The sequence below is a fragment of the Manis pentadactyla genome, chromosome 9, assembly GCF_030020395.1.
Source record: "Manis pentadactyla isolate mManPen7 chromosome 9, mManPen7.hap1, whole genome shotgun sequence".
Lineage (NCBI taxonomy): Eukaryota > Metazoa > Chordata > Mammalia > Pholidota > Manidae > Manis > Manis pentadactyla.
Window position 1 is genome coordinate 128391523 of NC_080027.1, and position 16072 is coordinate 128407594.

Below are 16072 nucleotides of genomic sequence, written 5' to 3' on the forward strand. Positions count from 1 at the left end.
AATTTTGCTGTGGAATTATACTTTTTAATCTGGTATTTAACTGAGTTCTATTAACTGGCATGTAGTGTTTTTTCCTTTTCCCCCTAGAATTGATCAGTTGTAAGTGCATATGGTGTTTGCCTAGTCATTCTCTTCAATTTTAGGAAAGTAGAACTTGGAATGGATTTATTTTGATTATCTCTCTGTTTACATCAGGATTAACATTGCCTATTGGGGTTACTGACTTGGTCTAATTATTAACATCATGTTGTCTTCTTATATTTCCTTACAGTGAATTCTAATGTCATTGCTCACTGGATGTAACTACTCACTCTCCTGAGAGTCTTAGGTGGGTGTGAGCAGAGTTGCCATGCAGTGGTAATGTTTTCATTTATGTGGGGTGTCTGGAGGGCAGAGTTAGATTCTTGCCCATGCAGAGCCGCAGGGCTACACAGACACTGCTCTGTTTCTTAACCCAGCGAGGCTCTCCAAAGGGCCCATGAAGAAAATCTGTCTTCTCTGATTAGTCTGTTGGTGCTACTCTGCTTGAAATACTTTTTTCTTAACTCCAAGGACTCTGAAGTTTCCCAATGTCTGGCAGATTGAAGACCAAAAATAAAGGTGAACTAGGAGAAGCTGGTTGGAGGTAAGAGAATTTGATTCTACAGTTTTGGGCAAGTCACCTAAAATGGGGGTATGGGGGTGAATGAGAATCTCTTTGCTGTTGTATTTTTGAGAATTTTACTATTTTACTATCTTAAAAAGCTTAGCAGCAAAAGAAACAAATATCATCACTTCCCAGTTGAATTTTATAAATATCTGGATATTTTCAGAGGAGGTAAAATGATGTTAAGAATGATATGAAACTTTCTGTCTCCAAACTGGAAGATGGCTTTTCCCTCGGGGCTGGCTCTCCCGTAAACACAGGCTGCTGACTCCAGATGCCACAAGGTGCGGAGGCGGCCGGGAGCGTGCTTTCCGGGATACGCGAGATGCTTTCCAGGAAAGACACTGCTCCCAAATCTCCTCTACCGTATATATTAAACGCGTTTCATATGTCATTTTGAAGAATTTTACCTTTAGATTAAAATTCATCATATTGCTGCTAAATGTAAAATAATATACTTGGGGAATGTTCTTTTAACAATACTATCTCAGACGATACTAAAAGGCAGGTTCTGCTAAAATATTTTCCAGGTGGTTTTTTAAGGATTTCAAGAAATTTGACTTGTTAAATACTCTCCATAAAGGATTATCCTTCCATAATAAATGAAGGCGGTGATGCTTTTGATAATTTCACCCGAGAACAATAGTAGGAGGCACTGCAGATTTAGATTCTAGGGGTGCCTGACTTGGATACTTGCCGACTGTAACTCACAAGAGAGTTGTCTGAAAGTTCGTTTCTAAGTTACTGGTTTGGAACTCAAAACCTTGATATAGACTGGTGACTCTCAGAGCCCATATAAGTCTAGCTAAGTTATACTGAACTGGCAGCATTATTAATGGTATTATTTCAAAAAAACCATTCTAGAACTTACAATATTGTTCTTCTTCCCACACTTAACATGGAAGGAGCTGCCAATTAGTCAGGTACTCGTGGGTAGGTAACTCTTCATTTCTGTTTAAGGCATATCTCCACATGGATACACTGCACAGACGAGGGTTGGGGACCAGGGGTCACCTTCGTGGCCATCACAGAATGTTGGCGTGCCGGACAGTTGGCTCACTGAAGGTCCTTGGGTTTCCCTCATCATTGATACATAAGGATACATAAGCAGGGACTATTTGAGTATGGCTTGAGGAAGGTGGATATTTGGTGGATAAAAAGTTGTTACTAGTTCATTTTACATGACAGTATACAGTCAAAATGAGGCTATCATGATTGTCTAGTCAAAACTTCTATTGAAATTAATTGAAATTAAAGATCTATTAGTCCAAGAGTAGTCAGGGAAGTAAGGAATACTTAGTGATGGTGAGGGATGTTGTCGGAGGAGCAAGTGAAAGTAGCCCCCAGAGTTGCCTTTCATCTTGAGGGTAATTTAAGCTGGATGAACCAGAGCTTCTATCACAGCCTTACCGGGCTTGAGGCCCTTCCGAATGTGAGGAATCTAATAGGATATTCCTTGCAATGTGGCACTCCAAAGGGATCCAGGGGAAATTGTCTCAAGTTCTGGAACAGAGTTAAGGGGGGAAATTCCTCCTGGAGCATCATAATACAAGCCAGGTTTCACAGGGGTGGGCTGAATGATTTCTGGCTGAGAATTTAGTATGAAAGGATCTTAAGCAGGTAGTGCCCCCCGGACATCAATCTACCAGCAGTGAATGAATATTGTCTCCTGGGAGCTCACCTTCCTTTTAGATCTCACTGAACTTCCACATATAAAGCTCCAAGGATCAGGTAACAAAAAGAAATTGCCAAATGTAGGAGAACACAAGGAACCATAAGTAAAGAGCCAGCAGAAAAAATCAGATAGTAGAATCAGACCCACAAACGCTTCAGACATGCAAATTATGAAAATAGAATGTAATATATATGTTAAATATATCTTAAGAAATTAAAACAGGAGGCTTAAAATGTGAATTAAGGGAAAGCAGATTTAAAAATAACCAAACAGAACTTCAGAAATAAAAATAATACAAATCAAAAACTAAATGAATGGCTTTAACCAAAGAGAAGACAAAGCCAGAGAAAGAATTAATGAACAGGAAGATACATATGGAATTATCCAGAATTAAGCCTTGACAGTAAAGAAAAAAAAAAACTATGAAAAAATGTTAAGAGACATGGCGGGTAGAACAAGAATATATGCATAATCAGAGTTATAGAAGGAAAGGGGAGGAAGAATGGAGTTCAGAATTTTCCAGAACTAATGAAAGTCACGAGTACAGAGTCAAGGAAACTAAAGAAACCAAAAAGGATGGATTAAAAAAAATCTTTACCTAGATACTTCACAGTGACAAACTAAAGACAAATGAGAAATCTTAAAAGCAGTCAGAGTAAAAACATTACATTTCAAGATTACTTTCAAAATTGATATTGACTAGGGAAGCTTGAAGACAGTACAATGATATTGAAAATATACAGAAGGAAATAATTGTTGACTTAGAATTCTTTATCAGTGACAATATTTTTCATGAATGAGGGTGAAATACATACATTCTCATTCAAACAAAAAGTGAGAGAATATGTTGGTGCCTGTAAGCATATGTTTTAGGTCAAAGGAAAGTAATCATAAATGGAAGATTAAAGATGAAAGAAGAGTAAAATAGATTGTAAACTTCTGGGTCAACCTAAGCAACAACGATTGTACAAAACGATATTAATGATGTATTGTAGTTTTGACAGCTAGGAAGGTGGTGTACAAGTAATAATTCCCATTTTACAAATGTGGGAACCGAGAAACTGAAGGGCCTCACCCGAGTGAAGTACGTTGATGGACTGGTAAACTCTGGATTTAATCAGTTAAAATTTGCCTGTTGAAATCTCTGGGATAAGCACTAAATGAAGAGTATATAACTTCTAAACCAGAGTGGGGGAAAAGTAAAAGGATTAAAAAAAAAATCAATCAATCAGTCCTTAAGAAAGTAAAGGTTAAAGAAAAAAAAACTCCACAGGATCAGAAGAAAACAAATGGGTAACACACAGAGATGGCAAACATAAATTAAAATATATCAGCAATTATAATACATGCAATGGTCTAAATGCTTGATCTAACAATGATTGAGACCAGATTAAAACTCAAAATTAACATTAGATAAATCTGAAACATAATGACTTAAAAAGTTTTCATGTAATAGGAAAAGAGATATATGAATGCTAGGTAAACTAAGGAGAAGAAAGCTGTTTAGATGCTAAGGCAAAAGCCTTACTAGAGTTAAAGTCACAACATAATGATAAATTCACCAGGCCAATATAACAATGATCAACTGGTATGCATATTATAACACAGCCCCAAACTATACAAACTAAAAATAGACAGAAATACAGGTTGAGATAGACAAATCCACCATCGCATTAGGAGATTTTTACCTCATCTCTCCCACTAGTTGAATTGTGTCAAGAAGATACAAATTCAGTAATAGGAGGTAACAACACAATCATAATATTTGATCAAGGACATATTTTAGGACACCTTACCCAAGAGCTGTAGAGTATACACAGTATTCTTTATAAACACATGGAAAAATTTTAAAAGAAGCTCAAACCATTTCAAAAGATCAATAGCTTACAGACTATGTTCTTTGACTATTGTGATCCTGAAAAATGTTAATGTCAGTTATTGGGTAGGAAATATTATTGCTGAAATATGATCTTGTGAAGGTCTAACAGCAACTTGAAGGCTTGCCCTTTGTACACGTCCATCAGTCGTATCAGAAGTTCTGTATGGAATGAGTTGCTAAAACTGTATCATTGGTTTAATAAGCCTATCACCAAGAAGTGTACAACCATTCTTTTTCCAGTGATTTTTAACAAATCATGCAAACTGCCCATCTGTGCTTCTATCCCTTTTACCTCAGTAATATCAGAATAAATAAATCTCTCCAGTATGGTCAGCCTAATAGCTGTTTTAAAAAGATTTGTTTTGTGTGGGCCTGTGGAGTGTTTTCTCCTCACATGCCTAAACCAAAATGAAAAAATAGCAATGTTATATTATGCAGGGGTATGACCGCCACTTAAAGCAAATGGACAGGGAAAATCATTGTGTCAATGTTTCCTCACAACAGATTAACCGCTCCTGATGTAGGAATCCCAGGCGGGGTTCCTCTCTCTGGAGAACTACTAATTATAATGAAAGAAGAAGTTTGAGAAATTTAGTTACACTTGGAGCAGAAGTGGTTTTTAGTTTACAGAATTTTTTTCAAGAGTTGGTCTATGGTGACTTTTTAAGCAGAAAAAAGTCTTGTTTGGAAGAAGAATTTAGTGGTGTGGAGTGCCTAATTGTGAAACTGAAATCCACAGTCATTTCTCCAAAGATCACACAAATTTATAGCACTTTTCAACGTCCATGTCACATTATTCATGTGCCGTCCAAGTAATAATTCCCGTTTTACAAATGTGGGAACTGAGAAACTGGAGCGCAGCCAGGGAAGCACCCGATGCTGAGACTCAAGGGCGTCGTTCCCCCTCCAGTCCCGCCCGCATTTCCGCCCGTCGGGTCCGTGGCAAACGTCTTTCGCCCCCCGAGTGACACACCTGTGGTAGGAAGGGGAGTCTAGGGTCGGCCCTGGGGCCACTTCCAGGCAGACTCTGAATCCGCGAAGGCCGAGACTCGCCGTCCGACTCGGGCGCGGACTCTCTCCTCTCACCTCACCTGCTCCCGCCGCCTCGCCTTCCGCGGGACGCACGCGCGCCGCCGTCCCAGCCCGCCCCGCCCGGTCCGCAGTCGGCCCCGCGCGGGAGGCCGCGGAAGGGCGGCGGGAGCAGGTGCGGGCGGCGCCGCGCACCCCGCAGCCCACGCGAGGCCCTGCCCGCCCCTGAAGCGCGGCCGGAAGCCGGGGCCGCAGGTGCGCGGGGCGGGGGCGGCGGGGCTTCGGAGCTCGCGTCGCGGGGCTGCGGCCCGGCCCGGCCTGGGCGGGACCCGGCGCGCCTCCTCCGCAGGCGAGGCGGCCGGCGGCGGCCCAGGTGAGGTGGCCGCGCGCGCCCCGCCCCCCGGCGACTTCCTCGTTCGCGGGCGCTGCCGGAGCGGCTGCGGCGGCCGCGCTCGCCGGAACCCAGAGGCGCGGCCCGGCGGCGGAGGGCGGAGGGCGCCGCGGTCGCAGAGGCCGCGGGGGGCGGGGACGCGCCGGGCGCCGCCGACACGGAGCCGCCGCGCTCGTAGCCGCCTTCCCGCCGGGCGGGCGGCGGGCGGCGCGGGACGGACCGGCCCGACATGAAGCCATGGACCGCAGGACCAGGTGAGCGGGCGCTAGGCCGCAGAGCGCGGCGGGGCCGTCGGCCCGCGCTGCGCGCCCCGTCCCGGCGCTGCCGGCGTGCGGAGGCCGCCCCCCGCCTCCCCTCGCGACCGCCCGGGCTGCGGGCTGCGCGCGCCGAGCCGCCCCGGGTCCCCGGAGAGCGTGTCGGGTGTCGGCAGCAATGGCCGTTCTGCGGAGGCTGCGTGGTAAAGGCGGTTGGAAGGAGCCTGCTGGTTTTGTTTTGGGGTCCCAGGGGCACGAGCCCTACGTTTTCTTCCCGAAACTTTCTTTGCAAAGAGCCCCCCGCCCCCGCCAGCCCCCGCGCCTCCCCCTGTTAAAAATAATGCCTATCGTGTAGATTTGTATTAGCGTGAAAGGCGTTTTGAATTTCACAGTGTAATTGAATCGGCATTTCATATCTAAACTTAAGAAAGATTTGAAGAATATTAGGAAAATGACGTGATTCAGAATTAGTTTCTCCGGTGTCAGGCATCATGCGTGGGTGGGGCTCTGAGGCTGTGGGGTGAGATAAATGATTTTAAAAAGACGTACTTTTTTTTTTTTTAACGTAAACTGGATTATGAGGGAGAAGGTCACTTCAGTCCATATTATTCCCATAGAAACAAGATTGATAGTCGGAGGGCTGAGGCAATGTATATTTACAAAGTAGCTTATGTGGCTTGTCACTTCTTACAGTTTTAGATTCTTATAATAAATTTTTAAAAAGTTAATATTTAGAAGCCATAAATGACATTAGTTTCTTGAAGGAAGTACATGCTAAAAATAGCCAAGATACAAAGACACTAAGGTCGTCTTAGCAGGAATAACAAATATGTTAACACTTGGGTCATATGGACGTTGTGTTCTAAGACTTTGCTTCACCTTTTATCTTCTGGCAAAAAGATTAAAACAACTATTTTTTTTTAAAAAATGTGTCTCAATACGTTTCAACTTGCATTTTAAACCAATGAATGGGTTGAATGTGTGAGAACTTAATAAAGAAATTAAATGAATGAATCAAGACAGCCTTATTTGTTCCAAGTGGGAAAATCTAATTTTGAGATAAATGTCCCGTTTCCCTAACGATAATTGACATAACACAAGGCTTTTTTTTAGCCTTGGAGTCTGTGTATAGTTTGCCACTTTAAGCATAATTGGTAGGTGATTCCATCAGAAGAAAAATGTATGCAGTGTTATCACATTGAAGGAGCGTTGACTTTTATGGTGACCTGGAACGTGGCAGGTGGAACCGCATACTCATCATTCACCCTCACATTGCAAGTCCTCTGAAGAAACCAGAGAACCAGCTCTGTTGGCAGGGAAGCTAGAAACAGTTGGGGATGGATGGCTTCCCAATTTTGATTCAGTACGATAAGGACAATGCTTTACATTTTTACAACGCTTAATACTTCCACACATGTTATTTAACTTATAATCCTCAATTATTCTGTGATGTGAACAAGACACTTTATAAGTAAGAAAGCAGGCGTAGAGGTTAAATGTTTTGCCTCAGATCTCAGAACTCATAAGCCTCGGCATTCTTAAATTGCCGAGCTGAGAAAACTGGTTTTTCTGCTACGTTGTGCTCATGTATCTACATGGAATTGAGACAAGAATAAGATGAGTTTTAGAGTTAAGAAAATACAGACTTTAAATAGATGCTTATTTATTTGTCATAGGAAATAAATACAACAAAATTTGTTTTCTTTTAGGGAAAATCCAGAGAGAACCTTTGACTTGGTATTGAAAGTGAAATGTCATGCCTCAGAAAATGAAGGTATGTATTTTATTGATTCTTAAAGTGATAGAATCTTTCAAAACAAATGTTAGTGTTGTAGACTACTGGAACACCGTAGTATCAGGATATACTGAGCATTTATTTTGCATCTTGTATCTCATGTTGCTGGTGATAAAATAGATGCTAGGTCTTCTCCGTTAATTCGTGAGGAACACAAATGTTATCTGTGCAGCTTAAGTTTTACGCATGTGTTAAGGCCATTAAGCTCACAGCTCAGCTCTGCCTTCATTAAGAGTTAAAAGCTAGTTTTTGGGGAAGGGCACACCTTTTTCATTTTCTTCCACTCGTCTTTGAAAATTCAGCTCTTTTTCTAAACATTAGTAAAAATTTTCCTGCCAATACAAATGGGAGCCACACCAATTCCCTTTGAATGTTTCCTGAATGCAGAGTGAGTGGCCCCTTCTTTTGGATTTGCTCCAGAAGCATAGCACTTCCAGAGGGAGGCAAACAGTAAGCGTGACGTGACTTGGACGTGCTTCAACTGTCAGTTCTATGTAATTTCCTCAAGATAAGAACACTTCAGTATCGTGATTTTTGTCAGTTTTCCCCTCACTTTTGTCCTATGTATGTATGTGTGGGGTAGGCGTGGGGATGGGTGGTAGAAAGACTAAGGGCTGTTTGCTCCTGCATTTTTCCTTGTTACTGTGTCCTGGTGTGACGTCTCCATGGCTCCCCAGTGTATGACTGTACTTGCAGTACTTACACCCTAGAGAGCACACGTGGATTGTGTGGTGTCAGAGGTAAGTTGTCCTCACCAAAGGCTTGCTGGAAAGTCTGCTGACATGCTTCACTCCAGAAATTTCCCAGCAAGGGTAGTTTAGCAGTTTGGAGCTGCACACCTTAAAGTAGGGGAGCCCAGCCCAGCTGTGGTGAAATGGGCATGTCTGATTTCAGGTAGGGAGTCACACACTCCTGCTTTACCAGCCTTGCCTCCTGTACTTCTGGCCTGTTTGAACTACAGCTTTTGTCAGCTTTGTCCCTGGTCAGGGAGAGCCTAGGTTGTAGGGAGCTCTTTCCAATTACAAAGGTTCTCTTTTGTTCTATGTGTATTAAAATTACTCTGTTTACATTCTTCCAGGCTAACCAAGTTCTCTTCGAAGACTCACATGTATACCTTACTTTTTCAGCTCCAATTAAATCTATTCTGTAGTGTATTTATGATGTGAATAAATCTTCAAAACACCTACCATAATGTTAGCTAAGGCTTGTGAAGTAATGCTCCCCTGATGTGTTTGTGTTTGTAAAAAGGGTAAATTCCTCTGGAAAACGTGGTTTCACCCTAACTTTAAATGCATGCTGACATGATCTTGAGAAAAGGATCAGTTGACTTCCTATGTCACCTGACCTGTGTAAGTGTCAGAGAGACTGAGGCCTTTCCATCTAGACTTCTGAGTCTACTTTGTTCCTCCCTCTGCCCTTTTCCGTTTTTCAGGAACTTGTTATTCCAGTTTGTATCCTTTACTCCTGACCTTTTATTACTTTGACTTTCGCTGTTATTCTTTAAGTCACTGCTCATTGGAAACACTGTATTTTAACAATTTGTCTAGCATAGTGAAATCAGAAACATGTTAAATGGTTAAAATAACCACTTTTGCCCCTCTAGGTTGCAGTCAATCCATTCTTTCCATGTATCCGATTAGTATGGCTCATTGGCAGCACATTCTGAAGATTTTTTAAAAAGCTGAACTCAACTGTGAAAAGTATTAACAAGTTCTTTTGATTGTTGCTTAATAGTGTGAGTATGACTAGTATTTTAGGGTCCAACAAGTTGACTTTTTTATATTCTAAAAAATAATATTACTATATACCTAAAATTTTATGTCAAATTGAGTTTGACGTCTCTAAATGTTTTTATTAATTTTCTACTTCATTGATAAGTATTAAAGGGAACATGTCCAGAAATTATTAAAGAAGGTTATTGGAAATTCTTAACTGTCAATAAAACCTTTTATTTTAATGAGCCTGGTATGTGCATCAGTTTGTTTAAAGTGGGATACTTTTTTTTTGTGGCTAACCTTTAAGTGAAACAGATGACATTCTCATGTGGGAATAGGCCTGGAAAAAAACCAAAATATGTGGATTAGGATGCATTAGGGTACAAATATAAAACCAATTTCAGTCATAAGGAAACTTGATAGTTCATGTAAGAGGAAGTCAAGAGGTAGGTATGTCTTGGCTCTGCTGCCCAAGTACTGGCATCCTGGGGAAGCTTAGATTGCTTGTGGCTGGAGAATGGCTGTCAGAGGAGAAACTCTGCTTTCCATGTATGCCTAGGAGGGGTGACGGGGAAGGACTTTCCACGATGCTGCCTTCAGAACCAGGAAGTTTCTTTCCCAGAATCCCCCACGACATTGGATCCCAGTGGCTCGAGTAGGCACGGGCCTGACCATTTGTAAAAAGTCATTGGTGGGGGACCAGTAGATGTAGACGGGCGAGTGGCAAGATTATCATGATTGATTATTACTAAACAACTGGCAAGGAATAGATACTGGGCAATTTGCATTTCTCAGAATATTGACTGACTTTCTGAATGGACTGTTTCTCAGCATATTGGTTTCTTTGTTGATAACTATCTGATCTTGTGGAAAATAAATGCTCGAGGCAAACTTGGTTTATGCTAAGTTTGGTAACATTACATTAAGATATTTGGGATGTTTCTCTTGTTCACTTTTTAATAGGGAAGTATTGAATACTTTCCTTCATCCTGAATAATTTAGATCATAGCAGCCTTCAAAGACAAACTATTAACTAAGTTTTAGTTAGTGATTTGAAATGGTACTAGTTTTTGAAATGTAGCTTGACAGCTCTGGGAAGGTGATAGGGACTTGTTTCAGAGGCATTACATTGATTTGTTGAACACAACACATTTTAAGATGCTGAATTTCACATAGAGGGCTCCACAGACTTCAGAATTGCGGTGAGAGGGATTCATAGTGTTTCCTGCTGGTCCCTTTGTGTTGGACTTGGCTCTGGTGATGTCCCACAGACTGCTTGGGGCTGTTTCCCTGGCAGGACCCCTCCCCTGTGACTTCTGCGAACACCCAAGACTCAAGTGCCCACAGTCTGGATCCTAGTGCTTGTCCCACTGGTGAGCACCAGGCTCATGGCTGTTGTCTTTGCTGCTGTTCTGTGGGCAACAGGGGTGGCCTCTCCTCAGTCCTGGCAGCAGAACTGTTACCACCACCGGCTGTCCCCTAGTGATGCAGGATCTCAGGGAAATGAGAAGCACTTCCTCGGCGCAGGACTGGGGAGGCCTCCTCTTAGGGCCTTTCTCTCAGGCAGTGGCCTTGCGGCTCCAGCTTTCTCATTTGTATTTTGTGGGTAGCTTACCCCGAGGAGCAGCAGCTGTGAATACTTCCGTTGTACCTTGTGTCACGCACAGTCCTGGGTACTTTACATGTACAAGCTACTTGAGTCTCACAGAAATCCTGTGGGACAGGAAGTATTTATCTTCATCTTGTGCATAAAGAAACTGAAGCACAGAGTGGTCTGTCTCTCGTGTTTGTTTTAATTTATTGCCTTTTATAGATTAATCTGTTTTTTTAAAAGTCTGCTCTGTTGCCTCCCATTGTTTAGCAACCTCTCAAGATCAGGATAGGCTGCTTTATTATCATGTGAGGAAATATTGGAGTGTAAACTGTATGTGGTTTTCCTTAAACAGGAATGCAGTGTCTTCCCTGAGATTACTGAATTGAGAATAATTCCACATAAAATAATTACTTAGCCTTTTCCTTGTGGTCCTTGATGCTGACTCAGGAGACACACCCTCCCCCCATCCTTTCTAGGATTTACAACTCCGTATTTAGTGAATATTCGATTTTACAGTTTCAGCTATTTATTAGTAGTTTTTAATACATCTTTAGCAAATCTTTTTTTCTTCATTCCTTTTCTTTAGTTAGAATAATTTCTCATAGGAACAAATCCCTCCTTGCTATTGACTTTCTGTTTTTATCAGCCCATCAGAGCCAGTATCAAATTATCAGTCTTCCTGATTTTTAGCTTATATTCATAGTTTAACTGCTTTACTCTTCTTAAATCAGAACCTTGGGCCAAAGAATCCTAACTTAGTATCCCCCATGACTGTCACAAAAAGTTATTCCTATGCTCACTTTTCATTTGATAACTGTTTATTTGTAGCAATGCTCTTCACACAGAATTTGCAGCACTTCTGCATTTGAGTGCTTCTGTGTTCTTGGAGACAGGTCTGACATAGTGGTGTGAGGCGTCTGAGTGTCTGTCTGCCCTGCTCAGGGTGAGTCCTTGAAAACTGGGCCATACTTTATTAACCTGTATCTTTAAAGAAAAGCTGAACACAGTGTTTGGCATGTCTGATGAATATTTACAGCATGAAGAAAAGAAACTGGGGCTAGCATAGTGCCTGGTCATTGATCAAATGAATGTTTGTCAAAGTGATTCAGAGATCTGCTTTTTACAGATGCGATCTGAAGCATGTGCCACTATGACATTAGCAAGGGCATTAGAAATAAATGACCATATATGTTTTGGACTGCTGAGCTGTTTTGGGATACCCTGTGGTCATGCTCCTCCCATTTGGGATCCAGTCAGCACTCCTCTCTTCCCATATTACAGGATTTGTTGTGACAGTTGCTATGTATGTATGTTTGTGGAGGCTGCCTTACCACTTTTACACCTGTCCACATATTCCATAGGCCCAATAAAACCCTGGCATTGTATAAAGTGGAACTTTGACGAATCACACCTACAATAAAGTGGTTTAGGAGATTTTACATATTGCCCAGCATGGAAAAAATCTGTGAGTAAAATGTGGTTACCATGTTCTCACTCTAGTTTTGTGTTCATTAAAGAACTCTTTCTGAGCTCCTCTCAGTCCAGAGGCAGTAGAATAAATTAATCTTGACTGACACTGTCAACATTATATCTTAGGTTGCAGAATAAAGTGAAACATTTATTTTCTTAGTTGCTAACCAGGGATAAAGCAGCATGACTCTGTAGTGCCCAGTCTTTGAGATGTGCTGTTTGCTTGACACAGAGAATAGTTCTGAGCTTTGGAGCCTCCTGTCCTTCGTGCGTCGCCCGCTGTGTAGGAAGCTAATCAGATTCCAGTTCAGTTTGCTGTCACTTTGCTAGGGATGCTGCGGAGTGCGCACCTTAGTAGCTTGACTCGGCCCTGTCTCATCAGCTGCTTGTGTTTACAACTTCTCTAGCTATGTCTGCTTCCTTAACCCAGGCGACCTCCTGGTTTTCGATGTTAGTAATTCCCACTGCTCCACGTGAGAGGCGGTGCCCACTCTGGGTCTTCGTGGTGATGTGCTCTCAGACTGTTGTGTGGCCACCACCGTGTTGCCTCAGTCACAAGTTTGTTCAGGTTTTTTTCTTGGAACTTTTGTTTTCTTGACTTACAAGATAATATGGTCCTGGTACTCTTTTGATGCTAATCTCTCATACAGAGGATTTATGGTCAAATAATATCCCCCTTTGTTTCCCTTCAAATTTTAATTTTCAATTTGCAAGTTAGAGGGCAGAAATTTATCTTTTAAAGTATACATTTTAAAGCATATATAAGATATTAGCAATAAGCATTTTTGGGGTGCCTTGAGCAGGTAACCATAGTATTATTTTAGATAATTATGACAGTGAAAGGGAGTAAGTAGGAAGCATGTCCTCAGTCCATTCCAAAACAATCCTTCCCTGGAAATAAGTTTTAACATGAACAGTCAAAACCTTTTCCCATTTTCGAACTCTGAGGCTCATATTGACGAGACATTATGGGAACTAGGAGAGGTTTCTGTTTTAACGTTTTTATTTGAGCTATAGAAAGCATTAAAGATAGCTTTGCGAAGCCCCTGAAACACCATGCTGTTCCTGTGTTCTGAGTTGAACGGTTTTCCTGTTACTGTATTTCCTTTGGGCGTAGTTAGACTCTTAGTTTATATTTATTCCAGGTAGTGATTTAATATCTATGGAAAAGGTGCTTTGTTTCGCATTTCTGAGGCAGTTCAGTCACTGGCCTTGTGGGGGACCCTCCCCCCAGATGCTCTGAAGTGATCCTTACAGATATTTCAGAGGTCAGTGGCCCCTGGGGTCTGGGGCATGTTATAGAACCGAGCAGCAGGGTAGTGGAGCACTGGAGGGGATTGCTCTGCTATCTGCCGCCCTCCCTGAGCCCTTGGCTCCCACACGCAGTCACCTTGCTGCCCTGCTGCGGGCCTCAGCCTCTCCAGGGAGAATCACCCCAGGCCTGTCCCACGCCAAGCACACCCGGCCTCTCACTGCTGTAGTGGAAAGATCTCTGGACCTAGAGCTCAGTTGTACTTCTCACTTTCTAGTTGGGTTTTACCATTTTCCCCCATCTTTGTAATTTGTTATTAACAGCTTTACTAAGTGTGTGAGAATATTTAGGGTATTTGTTTGATCAATTTAATTAAGACTTTCTTTTTGTTTTCTGTTAAGATCTCAGTTAATGAAATAAAGCTATGGCATCATTTTTGTAGAGACTTATTTATTTATTGTCTCTGATTAGGCTTCCAGATAGATGTTTTACAGAAATAGTAGTAAGAACTACTATTTATTTACTATTTACAATATGTCAGTAAATGTGCCAAGAACCTCTATTTCCTGTTTATCTTCACAGCCATATGAAGTAGAGACTCTTTTCATAAAGATGAGACAATTGAAGTGCAGTGAGTTAATTAAAATTAATTAAAGTTAAATAACTTGTCTAACCCACACAGCTGTAAGAGGTGGGACTGGGATTTGAGCCTGCTTTTCTGCTTCTGGAGCTGAACTCAACCATTACATTGTGCTGCCTTTAAAACATATTTTTTGAATAGCGCTGAAATTTTGTGCAGCAGTTTCAGATAGCCACCCTTTTATAAAACCCCTGGCTAATTCTGAGCTTGACCAGAGTTGTGAAATTCTTTAATTCTTAATGGACATCAGAAAATGACAATGGGAAGAAGAACGTAAATACCACAGAGAATATCCAGCCCTCTTTGATTCATTCACTGAGTTTCCTGAGTGTCAGTTATATGTCAGGCACAGATGAAAAACAGTTAACAAGATGATGTTCTCAGTTCCAAATCTAAGATCGTGGTAGTGCAGTGAGGGCTGTTAGGCTGCCCGGTAGATAGCCCTGAGCATGAAGAGGGCCCTAACTCAGCTCTTGTGTGGGGCACGGTGGTGCAAAGGGGGAGAGGCGTGGAGAGTCGGGGGTCGTCCTGAGGTGATGGAGGGAGAGACAGATAACCTGTCTGCTCTCAGTTGGGCACCAGGTGGTTATCTTTTTTTAAAGTCACTTGAAGGTTTATTTCATACTCAAAATCTTGTGTAAACAAGTGTATTGCTTTTGGTATAAATATTTATATCTCATGAAGATGATCAAGAAGCATTCTCTCTGCTACAGTGTAATCTGCGTGGCAGGGGGCTGTTGGGTTTAGTTCTGTTTACTCAGAGCCTAAAACAGTGTCTGACCCAGGGTATGTGTTCAGTGAGTATTGAATTGTTGAAGCACTATTTTAAAGGTATCAATATGGCTTTTAAAGAAATGGAATGGAAATTGTAAGGGGTCTTGAGAGTTTTCAATTCATTTCTTCTTTAAGGGAACAGGTGAAATTTGTAAAAGTGAAGATGAAGAAGTAATAGATGAAGAACTTGCTGAGTAATAATCCTTTAGATTTCTGCCTGGGTTATATTCTATGTGAAACTTGGTTTTCATCACCCTGACTTACACTTGTTGCTTTTAGGTTTTGGAGGAGTAATATCTCTTCAGATCTTGTAGATACATTTTCAAGTGTCTTCTGTGTGGATGATATTCAGTAATTACTTGTTAAGTTATACTGTTATTAAAGTGAATTAATAGAAAGTTGTGCTGATTTCCAAAATCAGATTTAGATTTCTTGAATCTTTTAAAAACCTTTAATGTGAAGAGCTTTGAAAGGCTGTAGGCTTTTATCGTCACAAGCAATTATTTTAAAAAGATTTTTAAAGAATAGAACTCTTGATAAACCACAAACTGTAGCTTCATAGGCAGACTTGGTAAAGATCAGATAGGGCCTTTTCCTCTTTCAGTTCCTTCTTATTTATCACTTGCATCTGAAAATAAAGCATAGAACTATCAGTGCAGTACATCTGATGGTCTTCCGTAAATGTATAAGCATCCAGAAAGCAGTCATTTCAAAAGTAATTTTGTCTTGGTTTGGTAGCAGATAGTAGCATAAGATGTGTTTAGTATTCAAATGTATCATCAGGTTAAAATTAAGGAGTCCTTTAAAATTTTGTCACCTGGCTAGTTGTAAAATTTAGAATTTTTATTTTGATAAAGATTATTTGTGTGCAGAAAACATTGATTGAAATGAAACTCAAAGAAATCCAGATATGTTTTAATATACTGAGTATGGATACTGTATGTCCTCAGGTTTAATA

At 41.4% G+C, this 16072-nt stretch overlaps 1 protein-coding gene across 13 annotated transcripts in view; it reads left to right on the forward strand.

Annotated features, from left to right (window-relative positions):
* Positions 1-248: 248 nt before the first annotated feature.
* The window catches only part of DENND1B (DENN domain containing 1B), a 279446-nt gene continuing 263622 nt past the window's right edge, over positions 249-16072 (forward strand). For 3 of the 13 annotated variants that reach the window (XR_008999472.1, XR_008999473.1, XM_057508156.1), the window contains exons 1-2: positions 254-625; positions 7584-7648. Coding sequence is in view for 11 of the 13 variants with exons in the window: in XM_057508156.1 (XP_057364139.1) it covers positions 570-625; positions 7584-7648 (121 nt within the window). In the remaining 2 variants the exon portion in view is untranslated. Of the gene's footprint in view, positions 626-5645; positions 5875-7583; positions 7649-16072 lie in introns of those variants that run through there. The other 10 variants (XM_057508160.1, XM_057508164.1, XM_036909438.2 and 7 more) reach the window with 8 other exon arrangements.